This window comes from Lepus europaeus, chromosome 5 (assembly GCF_033115175.1).
Source record: "Lepus europaeus isolate LE1 chromosome 5, mLepTim1.pri, whole genome shotgun sequence".
In the NCBI taxonomy this organism is placed as follows: domain Eukaryota; kingdom Metazoa; phylum Chordata; class Mammalia; order Lagomorpha; family Leporidae; genus Lepus; species Lepus europaeus.
In genome coordinates, this window is record NC_084831.1 from 109,915,718 (window position 1) to 109,938,224 (window position 22,507).

General features: G+C 45.4%; 1 protein-coding gene across 3 annotated transcripts in view; it reads left to right on the forward strand.

The window, feature by feature from the left end:
- Positions 1-21,938, forward strand: part of SLC22A15 (solute carrier family 22 member 15) — an 85,968-nt gene extending 64,030 nt beyond the window's left edge. For 2 of the 3 annotated variants that reach the window (XM_062192031.1, XM_062192033.1), the window contains 6 exons: positions 727-867; positions 3,037-3,122; positions 14,802-14,922; positions 17,213-17,285; positions 19,655-19,843; positions 20,135-21,938. In XM_062192031.1, the coding sequence (XP_062048015.1) occupies positions 727-867; positions 3,037-3,122; positions 14,802-14,922; positions 17,213-17,285; positions 19,655-19,843; positions 20,135-20,224 (700 nt within the window). In that variant the 3' untranslated portion in view covers positions 20,225-21,938. Of the gene's footprint in view, positions 1-726; positions 868-3,036; positions 3,123-14,801; positions 14,923-17,212; positions 17,290-19,654; positions 19,844-20,134 lie in introns of all 3 variants that reach the window. The other variant, XR_009865958.1, reaches the window with a different exon arrangement.
- The last annotated feature ends 569 nt before the right edge of the window (positions 21,939-22,507 follow it).

Consider the following 22,507-nt stretch of genomic DNA (forward strand, 5'->3'; position numbering starts at 1 on the left):
TGCTTCTGGGCTGCAAGAGATAGGCCAAGTGTCCAGCACAGTGCCTGCCACCCATGAGGTGACCCCAGAGTGCTTGTTTCAGGAGCAAGGTGCTTAAATAAAGTAACGGCTTTCCAGAGGGCTTTCCTCAGTTGGTCTTCCTCTGGAGCATCCTGCCTCTGCTGTGCCCTATCTTTCCTTCCTTGTTCTGGGTGTTCATAGCATGTGCACCTGCTGTGAATGCAGGATGGGGTTAAGATGAGGGCTGGGAAGTGACTGGCCTGTAGGTGTCCCTCTGAAGATCTGTCTCTGTTCTCAATGCCATCCTCTGTTGGCTTTCTCCATGGGAGTTCTTTTCTAGAGTCATCTTGATAATATCACAACTGCCTTAGGCAAGTGTTCCATAGGTTGTTGAATTAAACAAAGTAAGAATAGGGTCATTGTCTTCTATTAAGTGCAAAAAGCTCGAGAAACCCGAAACAATATCTTTCCTGCTGCCAAAGCTGACGGTCATTTGCTTCATATAACATGTAGACATGAATCATTTCTAAGGCCTCATATTGTTTTTGTTTCTTCCTACTATAGAAATTCAGGTTAAGACTGAAGGGCTAGTGGGAGACTCAGAATTATTTAGAGCAGATTGTATTGTACTGAACAGTGCTATTCAAATCTTCTCTGGTAACTCCTAATGTGCTTTTTCTGTTGTCCTTGTTTTTTATCCCCTGGTCCCTTGGTTCCCAATTGCAGGTTTGTGTGCAGCTTGGTGTATTATGGCCTAACACTAAGTGCGGGTGATCTTGGTGGAAGTATTTATGCCAACCTGGCCCTGTCTGGCCTCATAGAGATCCCATCTTATCCTCTCTGCATCTACTTGATTAACCAAAAGTGGTGAGTATGGATGCGTATGAAGTTGTGCCCAGGCACGTGGGAGCACACTGGCTGCAGAGCATATCATGCCTGTAATTTACATAAGTATCTAAACGGTACTGTTTGTGTATACAGTATCTGCTAATCACCCTGGTGATTACAGAGTTGCTTTAAGACCAAATACAATTAGAATTCATTTTTAGTGCAGTATTTCTTGCATTTTATGTGTATGAGTTTTTATATAGGTTGCAAGCCAATACTGAAAGTCTTTACCACCTGAGGATTACTGAGATGTCTGTGTCTAGTTTGTTAGTCACAAGAGATGGGGTTATAGCTCTAGAAGCACAGAACCCCGTAAACTACATGAGCAGTATTCAGGAATTTCCACCAGAAGACAAAGAATCGGATGCGTTAGACTTTCCTTATCTCCTAAGGTCCACTTTAATTTGTGAAGGGAAAGAATATATCCTGCTTTTGCTGTTCAGGTTCTGTGGACACAGTTTCAGAACACATTTTGAAAGTTATTTCATACAGGCTGGCGCCTCACCTCACTAGGCTAATCCTCTGCCTGCAGTGCCGGCACACCAGGTTCTAGTCCCTGTCAGGGTGCCGGATTCTGTCCCGGTTGCCCCTCTTCCAGTCCAGCTCTCTGCTGTGGCTCGGGAGTGCAGTGGAGGATGGCCCAAGTGCTTGGGCCCTGCACCCAAATGGGAGACCAGGAGAAGCACCTGGCTCCTGCCTTCAGATCAGCGCAGTGCGCCGGCCGCAGCAGCCATTGGAGGGTGAACCAATGGTAAAGGAAGACCTTTCTCTCTCTCTCTCTCTCTCTCTCTCTCTCTCACTGTCCACTCTGCCTGTCAAAAAAAAAAAAAAAAAAAAAAAAGCATGCTTTCTTTAAATGTTTTTACATCACTTATTAAAGATCCCGTCCCGTGTGAGCTGAGAATCAGCTGGACTGTGCCATTTCTCATTCTCCAGAAATCATCATCGTAACTAAAAGCAGGCTTCCTTTAGTATCATGCTCAGGGCTGTAGTCATGCTTTTAACTTAGAGCATTTTGAAGGGTGGGTTTGAATTCTGATAAATGCAGGGGTTTTCGCCCAGGAAGTCATCCCATTGCTTCTGCTGACTCCTCTCTTGCTGGCTTCCTCTTGCTCTCATCATGGTCTGAGAGCTGGATTAGACATCATAGTTTGAAGTCTTTCCCCAGCTTTCCATGTATTGTTGTGCTAGCATCATGCCTTTGTGCTGCTGTAGCTTCCTGTGGATGCCTCTGACTGCATCTAACCATGGGGGTGGACCTGTGCATCTTTGCATCTCCCCTGTGGAACATGGCTCTTGGAAGGCATTTGGTACTGACAGATTAAAAATAATGACTTGAAAGAGATTTAGACCTTTTCTGTCTCCCACCAGCTGCCACTAGCTATGAGACAGACATACCTGAATTCAGGTCCTGTCTTAGCCATGTGTTAGTTTTATGATTTTGACAAGTTCCTCTGTAAGCTTCCACTCATCCTTATCTTCCAACTAGGGCTTAGAAATTCCCCTGGAAAAATTGTCACCCATATGACAGTGAAGACTGAAGCCCCAGCAGAGCACCTTGTGTGCTGCAGACCTAAGAAGGGAGATTTGTTAATGCTGACTTCTTCCTTCCAAGTCTAGAGCTCTTCCCTTGAAAATGACTTCCCTCAAAGTGCGCTATATGTGTCTTGCACTTGATTCTAATTGGCAAGAAGTGTTTTCTGTTTATGTTTTCAAGAAAGAGAGAGAAAAGAAAATTGTATAGTGTTTAAAACTCTTAACTGCATAAGATTGAGGTAACCAGAAAATGAAAGAGCTAGAAGTTGAGGAATATAACAGTACATGCCCACAGGCTTATTATTATGATGAAATAAAATGATTTGTGGAAAACACTTAAAACAGAGCCAGGAACATAGTAAACATTCATGGAAATAGGACTACTCTGCCTCCTGTCTGTACACATCACGTGAGCCTGCCATCCAGCCAGTTTGCCTTTGTTTTATGCTGGTGTTGCCAGACTCCTGATGAGGCACATTTGCTACCCACTCCTTTAGAAAAGATCAGTGCATTTAATGAAACTGAGGGTGTTTAAATATAAGGTTGGGAGTGGGGAGTAGATGGATTTAGAAGATTCTTAAGAGATGTCTGGTATTTTTTTCTATTATTTAGGTTTGGTCGGAAGAGAACATTAGCAGCGTTTCTGTGTCTGGCAGGATTGGCTTGTCTTATTGTAATGTTTCTTCCAGAAAAGAAAGGTATGTCTTTCAAATTTCTACCAGGGTTTTGAACAGCACTTTATTATAATGAAGCTCAGTATAGTGGAGAGATTACCATATGCCATGCTTCATTTCTGTGATTGCATATTATTTAGCAATTGTGTGGGCTATAATGGGCCAGATTCTTTCCATTGCCTAAACTATTCTCTGGGTGAATAATGTGCTTAGAGGTGCACTATTAATTCTTTCAGCCTATTAAGCTACCATCTGGGGTGGCTGGGATGCAGGACTGGTGATGTTAGAGTTGTTGATTTGATAACGAGGAGGACCTGTTGGTTCTGTGCAGAGAAACTCCATCCAAGGCTGCAGATTGCACTCCTCATCCCAGCCAATTGAAGATTGGAAATCAGAGCCACTGGTTCTCAAAGGTGACCTGGCGCCTCTCAGTACCTCCATCAGAACTCTCAAGGCACCTCAGTAAAAACAACAGCAACCAAGAGCGATAGTCGCTGTTGGTAACAGTGGTTATTCTCTGTCTTACAGAAAAGGTGAATGAAACATCTTAGACACCGTTGGTATTCTTAAATGAGGATATTTCAAACAGTTTGTGGAAAATGGAATTAAAAGATAAGTTTATTTTGGTGCAAAAAATTTTTGGAAATCCCATGCATACTTGTTTCATAGTATGCATTTTATACACATGGATTTCAATTTTTTGCACCAGAATAATCTTGTAATTCCCACTTTGCCATGAGCTTTTAGAAGTACCCTTAAATATTTGTAGCATTGCTGTGTAAACACAGCTTCCAGGAAGGTCCCTTTGGCAGCCTCATCTAACCTGATTACTGTCCCTATACAAAAATTCTGTAGATACTACTGATTTTTAACCTTTTTTTTGCATGCCAGCTGTTACATTAGGAGCTATGATTTTGGTACTGATTTTTCATTTTGGGGGTGTATGGGTCTTCTTAGGGCTCTACTAAGGGTCCTACTGTCCAGATGGGAATCATTGAGGTGATTCTTCAGAACGTTCTGGTGACTACTGAAAATGCATGAAGAATTCCGTTCCCATCAGAGAATGTCGTGTTTTAAATGCTGCTTTGGTAAATTGCTTCTCCTTGAGGCTTGGTTGTACCACTATCCTGTTGGAGACCCGGCTGCGTGTTCTCCTTGTTTGGATGCCCTCGGGGTACCTGCTCTGCTGCTGGGTGCTGCCTGCAGTTCGTGCTGTGAGTCCAGAGTCCAGATTGATTGTTCACTGGTTAGAGAGTGTAGCTAGTATCTAGAACAGCCTGACAGTGATTTCTGTGGAATCACAGAGGCTGGAGAACTGAGCCAGTTTGCCCATTTCTTATTCTGTTAGCACACTAGTGTCTATGCTAGTGCCAGGGGAAGGAGAAAGCCCTCAGCTGTTGCCCAGCCAGGGGGTTCTGGAGCAAGGGATGCAGTTGTGTGTCTGGGACAAGAGGATGGTATAGCTTGATATTCAGCCCAGGTGGTTTTGCATATGCACCTTGGGAATCCAGTGGTTTCCAGCATCAGCAGTCCAGTGCCATCTGTCACCTCAAAGGGAAAAACTTTGTTGTTATTCACAACACACCTGTTACTTGTCACACCTCCCCACCCAGGCCAATTAACATCTTTCCTCCTTTCCACTCTTGCACCCTAGGACTCTACTCATGGCCCTTTCTTGAAATTATCTCTTATTATAAATAAAAATAATGCAGTGCAGATGTCTGATCACTATGTAGACAGGCACCTCTCTGCTTGGTTCCAGGCTGTGCTAAGAGAGCAGCTTGAACTCTTTGTTGATTGTGCCCCTTGCTGGGCGCTGTGAGAAGCAGCAGAGCAGAGCGTCTCACACACCACAGATGTGCCGTGGGAATATGATGCCTCCATTACATGTAGATAAAGTGGGTGTCTAGTCTGTTTCTAAAGATTTCCAGGGAGAGAAGTGCCATGATGTCCCTTCGTAAATGATTTCTGCTTTAATGGCCATTACTGCTAGAGTGATCCTCGGCCACTGCAGTTGAGCCCATTTCCCCTCATTTGAGTCATTACTGAACATGGAGAACAGATGGTCACACACATCCTTTTTTTTTTTTTTTTGCATAATCCTTTCCATACTTATAGAGAGGCTTCTAGCTTGTCCTGAATTTTCTCCTCTTTCAGCTAAAAAAAATTTTCTTCTTTGCACTATCTTTAAATCATTTATATTACCTTTAAAAATATTTAAATCTGTATTTTCAAAACTTTGCTCTGTGTGTTATGAAAGTTCTAATAATGCATATTAAGAAAAAGACCTGGAGGTCAACAAATTCTGTTAATGGCTTAGAGGCCACTCATTTTCTCATTGCTTTTTGTCCTTGTTTGTTTTCAGTTTTTCTCACTAAACACACTTTAATTCTCTCCTTTCTGCTAACTCACTGTTATTTGTTATTCTGCCTACCATTTCTATTCATTTTTTTTAATTTGAAGGGCAGAGAGACAGAGATCTTCCATCTACTGGTTCAGTCTTCAAATGCCTGCAATGTCTGGGGTGTGGCCAGGCTGAAGCCAGGAGCCAGGAACTCCATCCAGGTCTCCCATGTGAGTAGCAGGGACTCAGGTACTTGAGTCATCATTTGTTGCCCCCAAGTGCCTTAGCAGGAAGCTGGATCAGTGGTGGAAGTGGGACTCCATCCCAGGCATCCTGATACAGGATGTGGGATTCCAAGCAGCACCTTAAGTAGCTCTGTCATAATGCTTGCACCCCAACTTATTTTAGCATCTCTATATGATTTAGGTTCTCTGTGTCTGGAGGCATTGTGACTTCTGCGACAGTGTAGCTCTAAGAGAAACAGTCAGTAAGCTAGAAAATAAATTGTTTGGCATTCATCAACATTCCTAATCCAAAAATCTGAGTTTCAGAATGCTCCAAATCCAAGACCCTTTGAGCACTGACGTGATATCAGAAGTGGAAGGGGCCACATCAGCCCTCATGTGTGGTCACAGTAAAAATGCAGCTGTACCGAAAATACCGTATTAAAATGACCTCCATGGAGCAGGCCTTCAGCCTTGCGCCTCACACGCCTGCGTTCCTCATCAGAGTGCCCAGGTTCAGTTCCTGGCTTTGGCTCCAGACTCCAGCTTCCTGCTGACGCAGACCTTGGAGGCAATGGTGATGACTCAACTAGTGGGTCCTTGGGAGACCTGGGTTGTGTTCCTAGATCCCTCTTCAGCCACAGTGCAGCTACAGCCATTGTGAGCATTTGGGGACTGAACAAGCAGATGGTAGCTTGCTCTCTCTCTCTCTCTGCTTCTCAAGTAAATAGAAAACAATAATTTTAAAAATCACCTTCAGGCCATGTATATAAGGTATATATAAAACATAAATGAATTTTGTGTTTAGACTTAGGTCCCTTCCCCAAGATAGCTCATCATATATATGCAAATATTCTGTAACTGGAAAAGTGTATCTGGTTCCAAGTATCTTGGAGAAGAGATACTCAAATTGTATTAGATGAGTGTCCCACACAGTACCTACTTGTAGGCCTTCATGTTGGTGTTCTCTGGGATTGATGTTAGCAGGTGGCCACTAATGTTCCTTCCATAGACGAGTTGTCGAACATTTTACATGATCTCTGTCCTTTCTGGAAGGATTGTAATTAAGCTTCCAGTGCTAGCCTCCATTTACTGAGTGTCCACTGCGTTGGATTCACTTCATGTGCAGAAAGTGTTACACGTTCTCTTTTTATAAGGAAACTAGACTTGTCCAAGGTCACACAGCAAGTAAGTAGCACATGTGGGATTCAGGCCTCCCTTTTCCCCTCTTAGAGTTTCAGAACCACTGTATTACCTGCAAATGATAAAACTAGTCTTAGTGAATTGACACTGCCTGGGCCAGTTTTTTTTTTTTTTTTAAGATTTATTTATTTATTTGAAAGAGTTACACAGACAGAGAAGGAGAGGCAGAGAGAGAGAGGTCTTCCATCTGCTGGTTCACTCCCCAATTGGCCACAATGGCGAGAGCTGCACTTATCTGAAGCCAGGAGCTTCTTCCGGGTCTCCCATGTGGTTGCAGGGGCCAAGGACTCAGGCCATCTTCTACTGCTTTTCCAGGCCATAGCAGAGAACTGGATCAGAAGTGAAGCAGCCAGGACTTGAACCGGCGCCCATATGGGATGCCCACACCGTGGGCGGCTTTACCTGCTACGCCACAGCACTGATCCCTCAGGCCAACTCTTAATATCCAGTGTGCAGGCCTAATGAGAATTGGCCAGGACTTTAGAGTGCATGTTGTCAGAGTAGCACTAGCCTGATGCTCGTGAGGTTTTGGTCCCATAGAATCTGAACTCCAGAAAGTCATGGCACCTGTCTAGATGGTCAAGTTTCATAGTTGAAGGGACTGTCCTTAGATTGCACTCCAGTGGAACCTTTAGATCTCATTTGTTTGTTCAGTCTTGATCTGCCCATTTTTTTTTTAAAGATTTATTAATTTATTTGAAAGTCAGAGTTACATAGAAAGAGGAGAGGCAGAGAGGTCTTCCATCCAATGGTTCACTCCCCAGTTGGCTTCAATGGCCGGAGCTGCACCAATCCAAAGCCAGGAGCCAGGAGCTTCCTCTAGGTCTCCCATGCAGGTGCAGGGGCCCAAGGACTTGGGCCATCTTGTACTGCTTTCCCAGGCCACAGCAGAGAGCTGGTCAAAGTGGAGCAGCCGGGACTAGAACTGGCGCCCATATGGGATGCCGGCGCTTCAGACCAGGGCGTTAACCCACTGAGCCACAGTGCCGGCCCCCTGCCCATTCTTTATTTGTTTGATTTCCCTAGCGTCCATGATACACAAGGTTATCTACATAAACAAGACCTAATCCCTGGCCTCAAAGAGCTTACAATTTACTGAGGGAAATTAGAGCTTCAAAGAGAACAATAAAAGGCAGGCAGTACCACATGAGAAGTGACAGTGAACTGCTGTGGAAGCTTGACCTTCAGGCCTTGGAACTAACGGAGACCAACACTCTTCCTGCTTTAATCAACTGTACAAGCAGACAAAATGCACAGCCAAACAGGAGTAAGTTCAGGTGTTTTCTTACCCAGGGTGATTAGCATTAACAATAAGATATTGCATGGTTTCAAGAGACCAGAAAAGAGGATTTTGAATGTCCTCTTCACAAAGAAATGATGAATGATTGAGATGGTGAGCAGCCAGTCATGCTGAAATCATCCATCCATGCACAATGTATAAATGTGCCAGAACATCACACTGTACTGTATAAAGATGCACAGTTACTGTCTTACGAGCAAAAGTTAAATAAAGGGCAGGCTTTTGGCCTAGCAGTTAAGATGCTGGTGAGGATGTCTGTGTCCCACAGTGGAGTACCTGGGTTTGACTGCAGGCTCCAACTTCCTGGCTCAAGCTGCATTCCTGCCAGACTCATTTGGAAGACCAGGATTGAGTTCCCATCTCCCTGCTTCAGTCATGGCTGGCAGTTGGGGAGTGAACCATTAAATGGGAGTGTCCCCCTCTTCTCTGTCTCTCTCTCATAAACAAATAATTTAAAAAATGCTTGGAGGGAGGTGCTGTGGCATATCAGATAAAACTGCTGCCTGTAGCGCCAGCATCCCATATGGACACAGGTTCGAGCCCTGGCTGTTCCACTTCCGATATCCAGCTCTCTGCTATGGCCTGAGAAAGCAGTGGAAGATGGCCCAAGTGCTTGGGCCCCTGTACCTGCATGGGAGACCTAGAAGAATCTCCTGGCTCCTGGCTTTGGATTGGCCCAGCTCCAGCCATTGATGGAAGACCTTTCTCTCTCTGCCTCTGCCTCTCTGTAACTCTGTGTTTCAAATAAATAAGTAAATCTTTAAAAAAAAAAAAGCCTGGAGGCCAGCGCCATGGCTTAACAGGCAAATCCTCCGCCTTGCGGCGCCGGCACGCCGGTTCTAGTCCCGGTTGGGGCGCCGGATTATATCCCGGTTGCCCCTCTTCCAGGCCAGCTCTCTGCTATGGCCCAGGAAGGCAGTGGAGGATGGCCCAAGTGCTTGGGCCCTGCACCCCATGGGAGACCAGGAGAAGCACCTGGCTCCTGCCATTGGATCAGCGCGGTGCACCGGCAGCAGCGCGCCTACCACGGCGGCCATTGGAGGGTGAACCAACGGCAAAAAGGAAGACCTTTCTCTCTATCTCTCTCTCTCACTGTCCACTCTGCCTGTCAAAAAAAAAAAATATATATATATATATATATATATATATATATATATATATATGCCTGGAACATGTAGAAGTGAAATATGCAATTATGAAAAATATTGGACAGTATGCACTGTCTGCAGAGGAAAAAGCCTGTGAACTTAATGATTTAACAAAAGAAACTTCAGAGTGAAACAGGAAAAAATGATTGGATGGTAGAACTACGAAAGTATCAGTGATTTAAGCAGCCTAGTGTATCTAATTATAGTCTCAGGACAAGCAGTTAAGAAAAAAGTGTTTGCAGAAATGATGAGCAAATTCCTCCCAAGTTTGATCAAATATATGAATACATGATAAGAAACTGGTCGGTTAACAAGGGGCTGTCACAAATCTAAATGTGTTTGCCTCTAATAACTGATTGAAAGTATGTGAAACAGTGCTTCAGGTACTAAAGAGACAGACAAATCCAGAATTTTGGTTGGATACCTGTGACCTCTCTCTCTCAGTGAGTGAGAAAAAGTAGACTGAAAACATAGGAGCATACACATCCATCGTGACTTAATTGATTGTGGAACCCTCTACCCTGAAACAGCAGAATATGCATTCCATTTGAAGTAAACGCAGGCTGTTTGCCGGTGGAGACCATATTCATGGCCGTAAAACAAGTTTCAATAATTTAGAAGGACTGAAAACTTAAACAAAAAGTCTTTGACTGGAATGGAATTAAAGTTGATGTGAGTAACGAAGATGTCTAGAAAACCCCCAGTTGCTTAGATACAAAACAGCACTCTCCTAAAAACATGTTCATAATTGACCAATAATTAAAGTATACCATATCAACGTTTATAGGATGCAGGTAAAGTAATATAAAGGAAAATGAATACAATTTTCTAAAAATATAGGAAAAAAGGGAAGTGATCGAATTAATATTCCAAGCTTCTACCTTAAGAAAGTGGGTGAGTTAAAAAAAAAGTTTGGCAAATTAAATGTATGCAAGTAGAAAGATGTTAATAAATATATAAGAGCCAAAAAAATCAATGGAATAAAAACAGAAAAACAATAGAGAAAAATCAGTGAAACCAAAAGCCTGTTAAGACCAATAAAATTTAAAAGTCTGTAACCAAACTAATAAGGAAAGAAGAGAGAAGACACAAATTACCAATAGAAGGAGTAAAGATGGGACATCATTATGGAATGTTTAAGCATAATAAGGAAATATTATGAACATTGTTATGCCAGTAAATTCAACTTAGGCAAAATGGATTAAATTCCTAGAAAGACAGAAACTATCAGCTTACTCAAAAACAAGTAGAAACCTGACTAGCCTCATATTTATTAAAGAAATTGAATTATAGTTTAGAGCATTCCCAGAAAGAGAATTCCAGGCCCAGATGGTTATTCTGTGAAACACAGAAGTAATGCCAGTTATGTATACTTCTCCAGAAAATATAAGTGGACAGAAAACTCCCAGCTTAGTCTGTGAGGTTAGCATGAACTCTGATGCTTAAACCAAACAGACTTTACAAGAAAATGAAAGTATAGACTCATACCCCTCATTAATATAGATGAAAAGTTCTTAAAGCATTAGCAGTCACACATAGAAAGCGCATTGTATCCTGACCAAGCAAGGGTTATCCCACAGATAGAAAGTGGGTATAATATTCAAAAGCCAATCAGTGTTACTCACCATATCAAAAATAAAAAGGGAAAAAAAGTCATCTGATCATTTCAGTGCAGGCAGAAAAAGCACTCATCAGAATTCAGTTACTCATTATAAACACTATTAGCAACTAGAAATGGAAGAGGATTTACTTAATCCGAAAACGGATGTGAAAGGAAAACCTCCAGTTAACCTTACACTTAATGGTGAAAGCCTGGATGCTTATTCTTCAGGATCAGGAAGAGGAAAAGGGTGTCTCTTTTCACCTCTTCTGCGGAACATTGTACAGAATACACTAGAGAATGCAGTAAGACATAAAAAGAAATGAAAGATGTCCGAATTGGAGCAGAAGTAAAACTGTGTTTATTCACCAGACTGTGAATGGTCATCTCCATAGAAAATCCTAAGGAATATAGAAACAAATCTATTAGAATTAATGAATGACCTTAGCAGACTCATGTGATGCACAATTTTTTTTCCTCTAAATATATATTTTTTAATTTTGTTTTACTTACTTGAAAGAGAAAGAGACAGAGAGAGAGAGATCTTCCATCTGCTGGTTCACTTCCCAAAGGCCCTCAACAGCCAGGTTTGGGTCAGGTTGTAGATGGGAGCCTGGAGCCCCATCCAGGTCTTCGACATGGGAGGCAGAGGATCCAAATACTTGAGTTATGTCTGCTGCCACCCAGGAAGCTAAAATTGGAAATGGAGCCCAGACTTGAACCCAGGCACTCTGATATGGGATGTGGATGTTTGAAGCAGTATCTTAAATATTTTTTTTAACATATGAAAAATAAAGATTTACTTACAGGAGCAGGCCTTGTGGTGCAGCAGGTAAGCCTCCCCTTGGGATGCCTGCATCCCATATCAGAGTGCTGGTGTTCAAGTCCCACCTGTTTCCAATCCAGCTTTCTGCTGATGCACACCATGGGAGGCAGAAGGTGGTGGCTCAAGTACTTGGCTCTGTGCCTTCCAGGTGGGAGACACAGATGGAGTTCTGGGCTCCTGGCTTCAGTCTGGCTGAGCTCTGGCTATTGTGGGCATTTGGAGAGTAAGTCAGCAGATGGAAGATTTCTTTCTCGTTGCCGCTGCTGCTGCTGCTACTCTGCCTTTCAAATAAATTAAAATGACTAAATTATAAAGATAAAATTTGCTTATGATTCCCTGATGAATGAAGTGGGTGACCAAGTTGAACACTGTTTTGGGCCAGTGAAATGTGTCTGTGTCATACCAAGACATTTTATTTTGGTGACTCCCAAAGAGGCACTAAGAAATTTTCCAGAAAACAAGTTCTGAACATTATATTCTTAGTAGTTACATCATTGGAATAAGTTTATAATTTCCATGAGTTCTTACATTGAACTCTCTTTCTTAAAAAAGATGATTTAATTCACCCTTTTAAATCACTTTTTTTTTCCCATGCTTGTGGAAGCCAGAGATCATTTGCAGTCAAGCAAATGTGCACATTTGTGTTTGCTTCATTGCTACCCCAATACCTTTTTCCTGTCTGACTCAGTTTCCTGAAAAAATAATCAGTAAATTTAGTTTGCACTCATTGGTTTAAGGGAAAAAGTTGTTGAGAATTTCCCAATAATATGTAATTTTCAGATAATGAACCAGGGACCAGCCCAGTGGCTGCAAAGCCATCCCAAGTACTAGCTCAAGATGATGAGCAGCCCAGCAGCTCCAGAGCGCAAGTCTCCCAAGGATAAGAAATTCTTTTCTAATAGATAAAGCTGTCTGAGATTGATGTGGGCTGCCGTGGGGAAGACAGGCGTTCTGCCTGGTTTGAGCAGTGACTGCAGAGGGTCTGGAAGACAGGGAGAAGTGTGAGCATCAGCTGGGGTGTCAGCCTGAGGAGAGCAACTGTGGGCTGGTGGTGGGAGCCAGACTCCCCACGGGAGCTATGGCAGGAAGTTCCCCAAGCCTCACGCAGGAGCCTTCTTTCAGCTTTGGATCTTGTGACTGTTCCAGTGATGAGCTTCCCGTGACTTGCCATGTGAATTTAAATTTCAGGCTGGCAAACCTCTAACCCTGTCGAGATACTGTCAGGTGCTGCCATGCGCTTTTGAAAGATGCCTTCCCGTGCTTGTGGAAGCCAGAGATCATTTGCAGTCAAGCAAATGTGCACATTTGTGTTTGTTTCATTGCTACCCCAATACCTTTTTCCTGTCTGACTCAGTTTCCTGAAAAAATAATCAGTAAATTACTTTGCACTCATTGGTTTAAGGGAAAAAGTTGTTAGACCTCAAAAGTCCCACAGTTGGTCTTGGAGTTGCTGAAAGCCTTGATTCTTTTTCTGGAAGCACATGTGGCTTAGAAATACATATTCAGAATTGAAAAGAGCCAGTTTCTTCCAAACGGCAGCAGAGGAGAAAGCCGCCCCCGAGGTTGAGTCCGTTGGCGCTGGGGTGTCTGTGTCCGGGCGGCTGTCTTTCAGGCAGATGACGATTGGTTTCATGGTGAGCAGGAGAGGTTGGCACTTGTGTGCTGGGACAGGGCATATTCTTGTATGTCTCTCTCCACACAAGGGCAGAAGGATGAGCACCAGTTCTTTCCACATAATTAATCCTTCCTGTTGTTCTTCCGCTTCTTAGTTCAACAAGTATTTAGAGAACAGAGGTGTGCAGTGCTGTCAGGAACACACATGCAAACAGGGCACCAGCCTTGCCTAAGATGGCTCCAGGTGTATTTTGGAAAAGTAAGTGACCCCAAGGGAGTTCTCTGAGGCTTGCCAGTGGAATGGGTTGGAAAAGCGGGCCAGTGGAAGTCAGAGGAAGTAGAGGATGTTTCATTTGAGCTGCTGTGTGGGCGGAAGAGGACAAGAGTGTTCTGTGTGTGCAGATGTCAAGGAGGTCGTGAGGCAATTGCATTTTGTGATGAGAACAATGTGTTGAGTTCCAGGAGAGGATGATGTTAGAGGCAGATTGTTCTGAGTTCCAGGGCAGGTGCATTTGAGGATGTGGAGTGGTGGTCACTCACTGGAGATGTCTGATTGTGAAGAGAGGCCGTACAGCGGAGTCAACGGGAATTATTTCTCCAAAGAGAAAATTGTTATTTTGAAGGTAGAGGAAAACGAATTATTGAAAGAGTCAGTTTAAATGTGTTTGAAAGGAAGATAATTACATTTTGTGGAATCCCAGAGACTATAATATTAATAAAGAAGAGAACCACATGATAATTGATGGTATTTTTGATAAAGAAATGAACTGGCATAAAATGTTTTTGCATTTTATATCAAAGCATTACATTAAGAAACTCACATGTTATATTGATTTGTAAGTCAAGTGAGAAGCTGAGGAGGAAGGATTTCCAAGAAGTTCATTGTTTATAGGGTGAGCATTTGGCCCACATCCCATATTGCAGTGACTATCTTTGAGTCCCAGCTCTGCTCCCAAGTCCAGCTCCCTGCTCATGAGCACCCTGGAAGCCAGCAGGTGATAGCTCCGGTAGCTGGATCCCTGCCATCCATGTGGGGGACTCAGATTGAGACTCCAGCTTCTGAATTGGGCCTGGTCCAGCCCCAGCTGTTGTGGGCCTATGGGGAGTGAGCCAGTAGGTGAGAGCTGCCTCTCTCCCTCTGTCTATTTCCAGGAAGCTTACTTTCCTACAGTACAGAATGTGTCAGGGGGCTCTGTCATTCAGGAGTGAGTACGACCCTGAAAGCCAGGCACTATGTAAGGCTTCATGGGTGTAACCAAAAGACAGAGGAAATACCTGTGTGTGCGTCTGTGTGTGATTTCTGACCCATCCAAGCAGGTAGACAGCTGGAGTACCTCTTTGCTGTTTGAGATGGACCGGATGCCCCTGGCTGCTTCGCAGTGCAGCATGTGGTTGAAAGGAGAGGTTCTGTCGAGCTCACCGGGGCTGTCTTTGCCCTCTGCAGACACAGGCCTGTTCGCGGTGGTGAACAGCCGTTCCTTGTCCCTGCTGGGGAAGCTGACCATCAGCGCTGCCTTCAACATCATCTATATCTACACCTCGGAGCTCTACCCTACCGTCATCAGGTACGTGTGCCCCGTACAACTGGACGGTGCTTGCATCAGCAGAGGCGCAGTCCCCGCCCCGGGGCCAGCTGGAGTCAGGCGGGGCCCGCAGTGACTCTGCACGCTGTTGTGACTCAGCTGCCTTTGCAGACTGCTCTCTGCCCGCCTGGCCGAGGCACTGGAGCTTTGTTGTGGGCTGCACTCCCTTTCCTCAGTCGTAAGAGAAGCCCTTCCCACTAGGCACAGCCCACCAGCCAGACACTGCTCCCGGGCTGGTTTTATTTGCGTGGATTTCATTGGTTCAGCTCCCATCCAGCATCAGGCATGTAACAGAAGACAAAGAGGGGCCGCCATTGTGGCACAATGGGTTATGCCACTGCCTGCAACACTAGCATCCCATATGGGCATCAGTTTGAGTCCTGGCTACTCTGCTTCATATCCAGCTCCCTACTGATGGCATTTGGGAAAGCAGTGGACGATGGCCCAAGTCCTTGGGCCCCTGCACCCACCTGGGAGATACAGAAGGAGTTCTTGGCTTCAGCCTGGCCCAGCGCTGGCTGTTGTGGGCATATGAAGAGTGAACCAGGGATTGTAAGATTTCTCCTTGTGTCTTTCTTTGTCTCTGTGTAACTGCCTTTCAAGTAAATAAATAAATATTTTTACACTTGATCTTAGCCAAAAGGCTGAGAAACAATTGTAAATATTTTTATAAAAAGATAAGGAAAGAGGTCCCTGTTCTCACAGAGCTGATATTTGAACACAAAATATACACAATTTTGAAAGATCATTTTATACAATATTCATTGAATATTTCATTTAAATATTAGTGTAATATGTGGTTTTTAATGAGGAGGATGTACTTATATTGAAAAGGACATAGTCCACGCTAAATTCCCCCTCATAAAATAATCTGAATACAAAACACACTATCAAATTTGGAGGGTGGGGTGCAGCCTATGGTCTGCAGAGCTGCCTCCTGGGCTGGGCCGGTCCATCCTCAGCACCCGTTTCCCAGGTCTCTCAGGATCTTTCCAAATATGTCCTTCCCTCTCCTTTCCCTGTGCAGGAGGCCTTGTGGGTCTCGCTGCCTGTTTATTTGAAATTCCATTTCCCAGAAAAGATCAGTTGCCGGCGACTGGTCATTTCCTAGTTGTTCCTACAACCCACTTTGTCTTGCCATTGGCCATTTTATCTAAACTGGACACTTTGGAGAGCAAGCATGGGCAAGATGAACAATTAGGCTGGGATAACAGAGTGACGTGTGGCCACCCTGCTGAAAACCGTGACTTCTGCCTCCCAGTTTTCCCTCTTTTCCTGCCTACACTCCCTACGAAGGATTTCCTGAAAATACCTTTTCAGTCAGTTCCTATCTGCCTGACCCTTCTGTAGTTGATTAGTTGAGTTTAAATAAATGGGCAGACCTTTCAGATCACAAAGCTTGGTATCTGTGGCTGCATTCACTGATAGGAGACCTAGGAGACAGAGACCTGTGAGACATTTGGTAAGAAATGCTCAGATGCTCATTTTTGCAACATCCTCTATAGATGTGCTGTCCAGTGAGCCTCATGTGGCTGTTTAAGTTTAATTAGAATTAAATTAATTAAAAACGCACTTCCTCCTCCTCACAGGCCACATGTCAAACACCCGCAGTTGTATGTGTCTAGTGGCTTCCATACTGCATAGTGTAATTATAGAACATTTTCAGCCTCATGGAAAGTTCTAATGGGCAGCGCTGCTGCATGGGATCCTGTGCTTCCCCTCTAAGATATACAAGAGTACGTCTGACAGTTCATGAACTATGTGATTAAAGAAAAACTATGCATGGCGTTCAAAATCTTCTTGCACCAAAGTAAACTTATCTTATAATTCCATGTTCCATGTGCTTTTTGAAGTACCCTAGTTTTATTCTAGGCCCATTTTTTTTTTTAATGATTGATTGATTTGAAAGGTGGAGTGATAGAAAGATGAGACAAAGACAGAGAGAAAGATCTTCCATCTACCGTTTCACTCCCCAGATGCCCTTAACAGGTGCGGCTGGGGCAGTTAAGAGCCAGGAACTCAAAACACTATACTGGTCTCCCACGTGGGTGGCAGAGGCCCAAGCACCTTGGCCACCTTCTGCTGCTCTCCCAGGTGCATTAGCAGGGAGCTGGATCAGAAGTAGAGCAACTGGGACTGGAACCAGGCACCCCACTGTGGGATGCACATGTCTCATTAGTAGTTTAACCCATTGTACCACAACTCCAGCCCCCCAGGGTCTCTTGGTTGCCCCCTAGAACTTACTGACTTTGTGTCTGCTCATGTCTTCCAGGAACGTTGGGCTTGGGACCTGCTCCATGTTCTCCCGAGTTGGTGGCATCATTGCTCCCTTCGTCCCCTCACTGGTTGGTTTGTACCTCCTGGTTTTGTTTTTCTTAATCTTCTGCTTTGGAAACGCTGTGCTTGTGAGTGGAAAGAGGTCATGACAGATGCCGTTTCTGATCGGCTGACACAACCATGAACCTGGGCCTTTTAGATTAGGAACCTCAGCTCTTGCCTAGGCTGCTTCTCCCCAGCAGGTCTGGTGGTTTCTTGACCGTGTTCAGAGGAGGTTCAGCTGATGCCAGTGAGCTCCCTCCCTGCCCCCGTTCATCAGCTAACCAGTTCTGGTAGAGGCCCATCAGCCTCTGCTGTGTGACGGGCACCACACCTGGCACTCGCTATGTGCCGTCCCCACGATCCTCACGCTGCAGATGGCGGTGAAGTCTCTCCCCAAAGGCACACCATTTTGGAGTATTTCTCCTGGTTTTCTGTTCTAGGACTGTGTTTGTTCACTTTTTTTTTTTTTTTTTTTTTTGACATTATCTGAATGGCATAGTTGAAAGAAAGGGGATGAGACTAAATGACAGCCTGAACTCCTCCCATTCTTGAAACGCTCAGGTTCCGTGAAGGAACCCAGGGGGCCCTGTGCACCCTGCTGCATGCCTTGCCAGCCAGGACTAGAAGGGTGGCTAGCTTTGGTGCGAGGCCTTGGACCGGTTGTGGAGGCAGCCGCTCCATCCTCGGGCGGCTCCAGTTGCCGCCTCCTGGCATGACTCTGAGATGCCCTGGTGGCCTGTGTGTTTCCGAGGGCAGTTCACTGCCTTTCCTGAGTTTCTGCCCGCATCTCGCACTCCATGTAGGTCCCTGTGAAGGGGCTGCATTAGTTGTCTGTTTCACTCTGTAGAATGTGTCTGACATTTGGTGTTTATTGCTAAAGATATCTGAGGTTGGCTGGCTGCCCAGCGCCCAGCGCCATGCCTGCTACCACTTGCCAAGCTTGCAAGAGGGGGCAGTGTTGTGCTCCCCTGGCTCCAGCTGTACACCCACACAGCTGGACCTGGGTTTGCATGCAGGGGGCGGGAAATGAGAGGGTCTCTGCCTCTTCCCTCCCCCACCCCCATTCTCTTTCTCCTCTCACACCTTCACCCTCTCTCCTTTCTCTTCATCCTCTCTCCACTTTTGAAAAATCATGGAAAAAGTGTCTGAGGGGAGATGATATATTTAAATTTTCTTAAGACTATCTTCCAGATCTCTGAAGCATTTGCTTGCACACTGGCCCTTTACTGCATCCAATTTAAGTAGTAGACAAGCCAAATAGATGTGATAGAGTTTGGTTGTTGTTTTAACTTCTAATTAATTAATGTTATTTACTTATTTGAAAGTTAGAGAGATAGATCTCCCATCTGCGGCTTCCCTCTCCAAACACCCACAACAGCTGAGGCTGGCCACGCCAGTGCTGAGAGCCTGGAACTCAAGGTTTCCCATAGTGGGTGGCAGGGACCGAAGTACTTGAGCCATCACCGGCTACCTCCCAGGGTGTGCATTAACAGGAAATTGGATCCGAAGTGGAGCCAGGACTTGAACCCAGGCAGTCCACTATGGGATTTGAGCATCCCAGTGGCATCTTGACTGCTGTGCCAGTGCCTGCCGTGTGTGATAGAGTTTTTTACAGATTCGTTTTATGTATTTGAAAGGCAGATTTACAGAGAGGAAGAGACAGAGAGACAGAAGTCTTCTGTCCACTGATTCATTCTCCAAATGGCTGTATCAGCTGGGGCAGGGCCAGGCCAAAGCCAGGAGCCTGGAACGCCAGCCTAGGTCTTCCATGGGTGGCTGGTACGTGGCAATCTTCCTCTGCTTTCCCAAGTACATTAGCAGGGAGCTGGATCAGAAGAAGAGCACCCAGGACTTGGGGCAGTGCTCTAATGTGGGACGCTGGTGTTGCAAGTGGCAGCCTAACCCACTGCACCACAACCCAGGCCACTTTCTGAGTCTTTATACCTTTCATCCCTGGGCCTATCAGTTATAGGGTCAAGTTACATGGAGTAGTTGGACCAAGTCCAAGGTTGAGAACTTTAAAGTTCTCCATCAGTATTTTGCAGTGTCTCCTAGTGATGAATATGTGAAAGTCACTATGTTATAAGCTGCTCACTTGGACACCAGACTCCCTGTGCACCCTGGCTCTGTGCTGGCCTGCTCTGCTCAGACACAGCCGCGGCCTCTTCTTCCCCAACACCCAGCCTGTGCATAGATCAGTCCTGTGCTTCTGCACCACCTCCCCTTGCTGCCTGTGGCTCATGCAGTCCCCTCTCTCCAGGCCTGGAATCTCCCCTAAGTTTCCCAGAATAAATCTCCATGAGCAGAGCAACAGTGGGTGAGAAGCAGGGCTGTCCCTCCGCTGGGAGGCTGCTAACGTTGGGATTGTGTTTTCCTCCTGCTCCTCATCCCTCAGAAATACGTGCAATGGTCTCTACCCTTCGTTGTCTTTGGAGCCACCGGCCTGGCCGCGGGCCTCCTGAGTTTGCTGTTGCCGGAGACGCTCAACAGCCCGTTGCTCGAGACGGTTTCTGACCTACAGGTGTATTCCTATCGGCGCCTGGGGGAGGAAGCGCTGTCTTTACAGACCCTGGACCTGCCACAGGTAGGGGGAAGGGGCTCCTCATCGTTCCCATCGACTGCCTGGTAATGCTGCCTGCTGAGAGCAAGGATGTTTGTACTGCGTAGACCTGGGCCTCACAGTTGGAAAGCCAGGGTGGGCTCCGGCCGCTGCTCCCTTTGAGAAATAGGATGGCTGGTGATTCGCTAGCTTCCTCCCAGCACTCCGGGGCTGCTGCTTAGGGGAGTGGATGTCATAAAAATCCGCTTGTCAGCTGATGAGCTTCAGCAGGGTCATGGCGACATCTCACTGCCCCTTCCTCCTTTCCCGTTTCAGTCTGCAGACAAGTGCAGCACTCTGGGGAGTGAGAGTGAGGAAGAGGAAGAGTTTTACGATGCAGATGAGGAGACCCAGATGATCAAGTGAGCAGCCGTGGACTCCTCCTCCGAAGCAAAGGATCGTCTTTGCTGCCTCTGGCCAGGGAGGGCTCTCCCTCGAGTCTGACACTGCACAGAGACGGTACCGAGCGGGGACAGGTGTGCAGGCACAAAGGAAGTCGGAGAAGAGATTTCACAGAAGACAAAGTCACTGCATGGAGGGAATAGTTGTTAATTTGTGCAAAACACAAGTTCAACCCAGAATCATGACTTCTGGCCAAATAACTCAAGTGAACATTCCAGAGTGGTCGACTGATCCATATCTACAAGTGTGATCCTATGGCTTTTCCTTCCTTAGGATCTAGAAGCAGTATGTAGAATTTCTCACCATTTCAGTGGACTGAGATCAGCGATCCTTCACATTTAACCTCACATTTAACCTTTGACCATGTTTGACATCTGCCCAATCCCGTGCTCCTCACCGGGATCTTCTGGGCCTGTTGGTGTTAGCACTTCAGTTGTCTGCCCAGGAATAAGCTCGTTTGTGTGTCCCGAAGCCCTCAGCTTGAGCTCAGCCAATGAAATTTGAGTCCTCAGCTTGGTCCCTAGCCTGTCGTTGCCTTGGACTCCTTGTGCCTTTAGTGCCACGCAAGACTCACTGGTAAAAGGCAGCTGTGTCAAAGCAGTGTGCCGCTAGTCGGGTGCGGCTGGGGCCCTGTTCACTCTCTCTGCTACTTAAGTAGTGCGATTCCTTCAGTTCCCCCTCATGCACCCCTCCAGAGAAACCCCCTTCCGAGGCTTCAGTACCAGCAGTAACTTCAGTGTCGTGCTCATTCGTTGCTAACGCTTTCTCAAGGTAGAGTGCCGTGGTGAACAGTCGGATGTAGGACAGACAGAAAAAGGTGCTGTTTCTGGGGAGGAAAGAGAATCGTCTTTCCTAACATTTGATTTGTTTTGCCTTCAGTGCTGTGCCAGGAGAGCCTTAAGCAACACTGGAGAGCTTGAGCTCTTCTTGCCCTACCTGTGAGGTCAGAATGGAGGGCCCAGTGGTTTCCTGGGAAATGTTGACTTTCCTTTAAGTGTTCTCAACTTCCAGATAAATCAGAATCATCCTTAGTTTCCCAAAATCATGTTGAAAATACCTGTTCCCGCGTGACACTTGAATACTGTTTCCAGTAGGAGTATAAATCTGGAGTCCACGAGCTCGGGCCACTTTGCTTTAGGTCACTTTCCCAACGAGGAAAATTCCTGTGCTTTTTGAATTCCTGCTTCTGCTAATGTCTTGGAGAGAAAGGAAGTGCATTAGGGGTAAGGACCAGATGTTGCTGTGGCTGCCGCCGGAGATGCTGAGGATGTCACCCCTGAACGGGCTGCAGAGACTGTCCTGTTCTCTCCTGCAGCGACCGCCCGGTTTCCCTGTGTCCTCTGTCCCTTTGTACCTGCTGAAGCACTTCTGTGTACTTTATGCCCCGGATTATACATTGGCTCTTCGTAACTGGGCCATTTCTGCTCTTCTTCATTTCTCTCTGCTGTGCTGCCACACAGTAAGGATCTAATAAATGTTACTGTTTCTCCCACCCAGAAGACTGTGGGGCTTTTCCCAGTATCATTTTTGTAAGTGGTGGACAAATCTGACCCAAAGTTTCAAACTGCAGAATCCTGCTTGTCTCCTTTTGGAGGCCAGAGATCAACCCCTCCTTAGTAAAACAGAGGGAGAACTTAAACTTTTAGTTCTTCGTAAATGAGCAACTATTTAAAATAAAACAGTGAATTAATGTGTGTGTGTGTGATTTTTGGTTGGTTAGAGTTATTTTTGCATTGTAAGAATAATAACTGCATGCTGTTATAGAACATTTTTAAACTAAAAATTAAAAAAAAAAAATCTTACCCTTGGGTCCAGCACCCTAAGATGACCAGTACTATGGCTTGGTTGTATTTGGGGAATAATTGGAAGTCATCTTCATTGGGACTGGAGTTCGCTGTCTCTCTGGCTACGTCAGCGAGGGTTCAGTTTGTTCTGTCCCTGGGTTCCTGTTTTCCTGGCCAGGAAGTAGAAGGACGGAGGGAGGGAGTGTTGTCTGGCTGTCAGCTGCTCTTGTCACATGTGTCACTGAATGTTGTCTCTCTAGACAGTCCTTTACCAAAGCTTAATAATTACTGGTTTTTTGTTTCTATTACTTTTATAAGAACAGATGATTTTTCCATTTGACAATAACTGTTAAGGAATACTGAGTATAGAGCAAATGCACACATGTACACTTGCATCAATTAAATTGTTGGAAAACTCTTAATAGAGTTTGATAGGGAGCATGTTTTGTTACTGTAGATGATT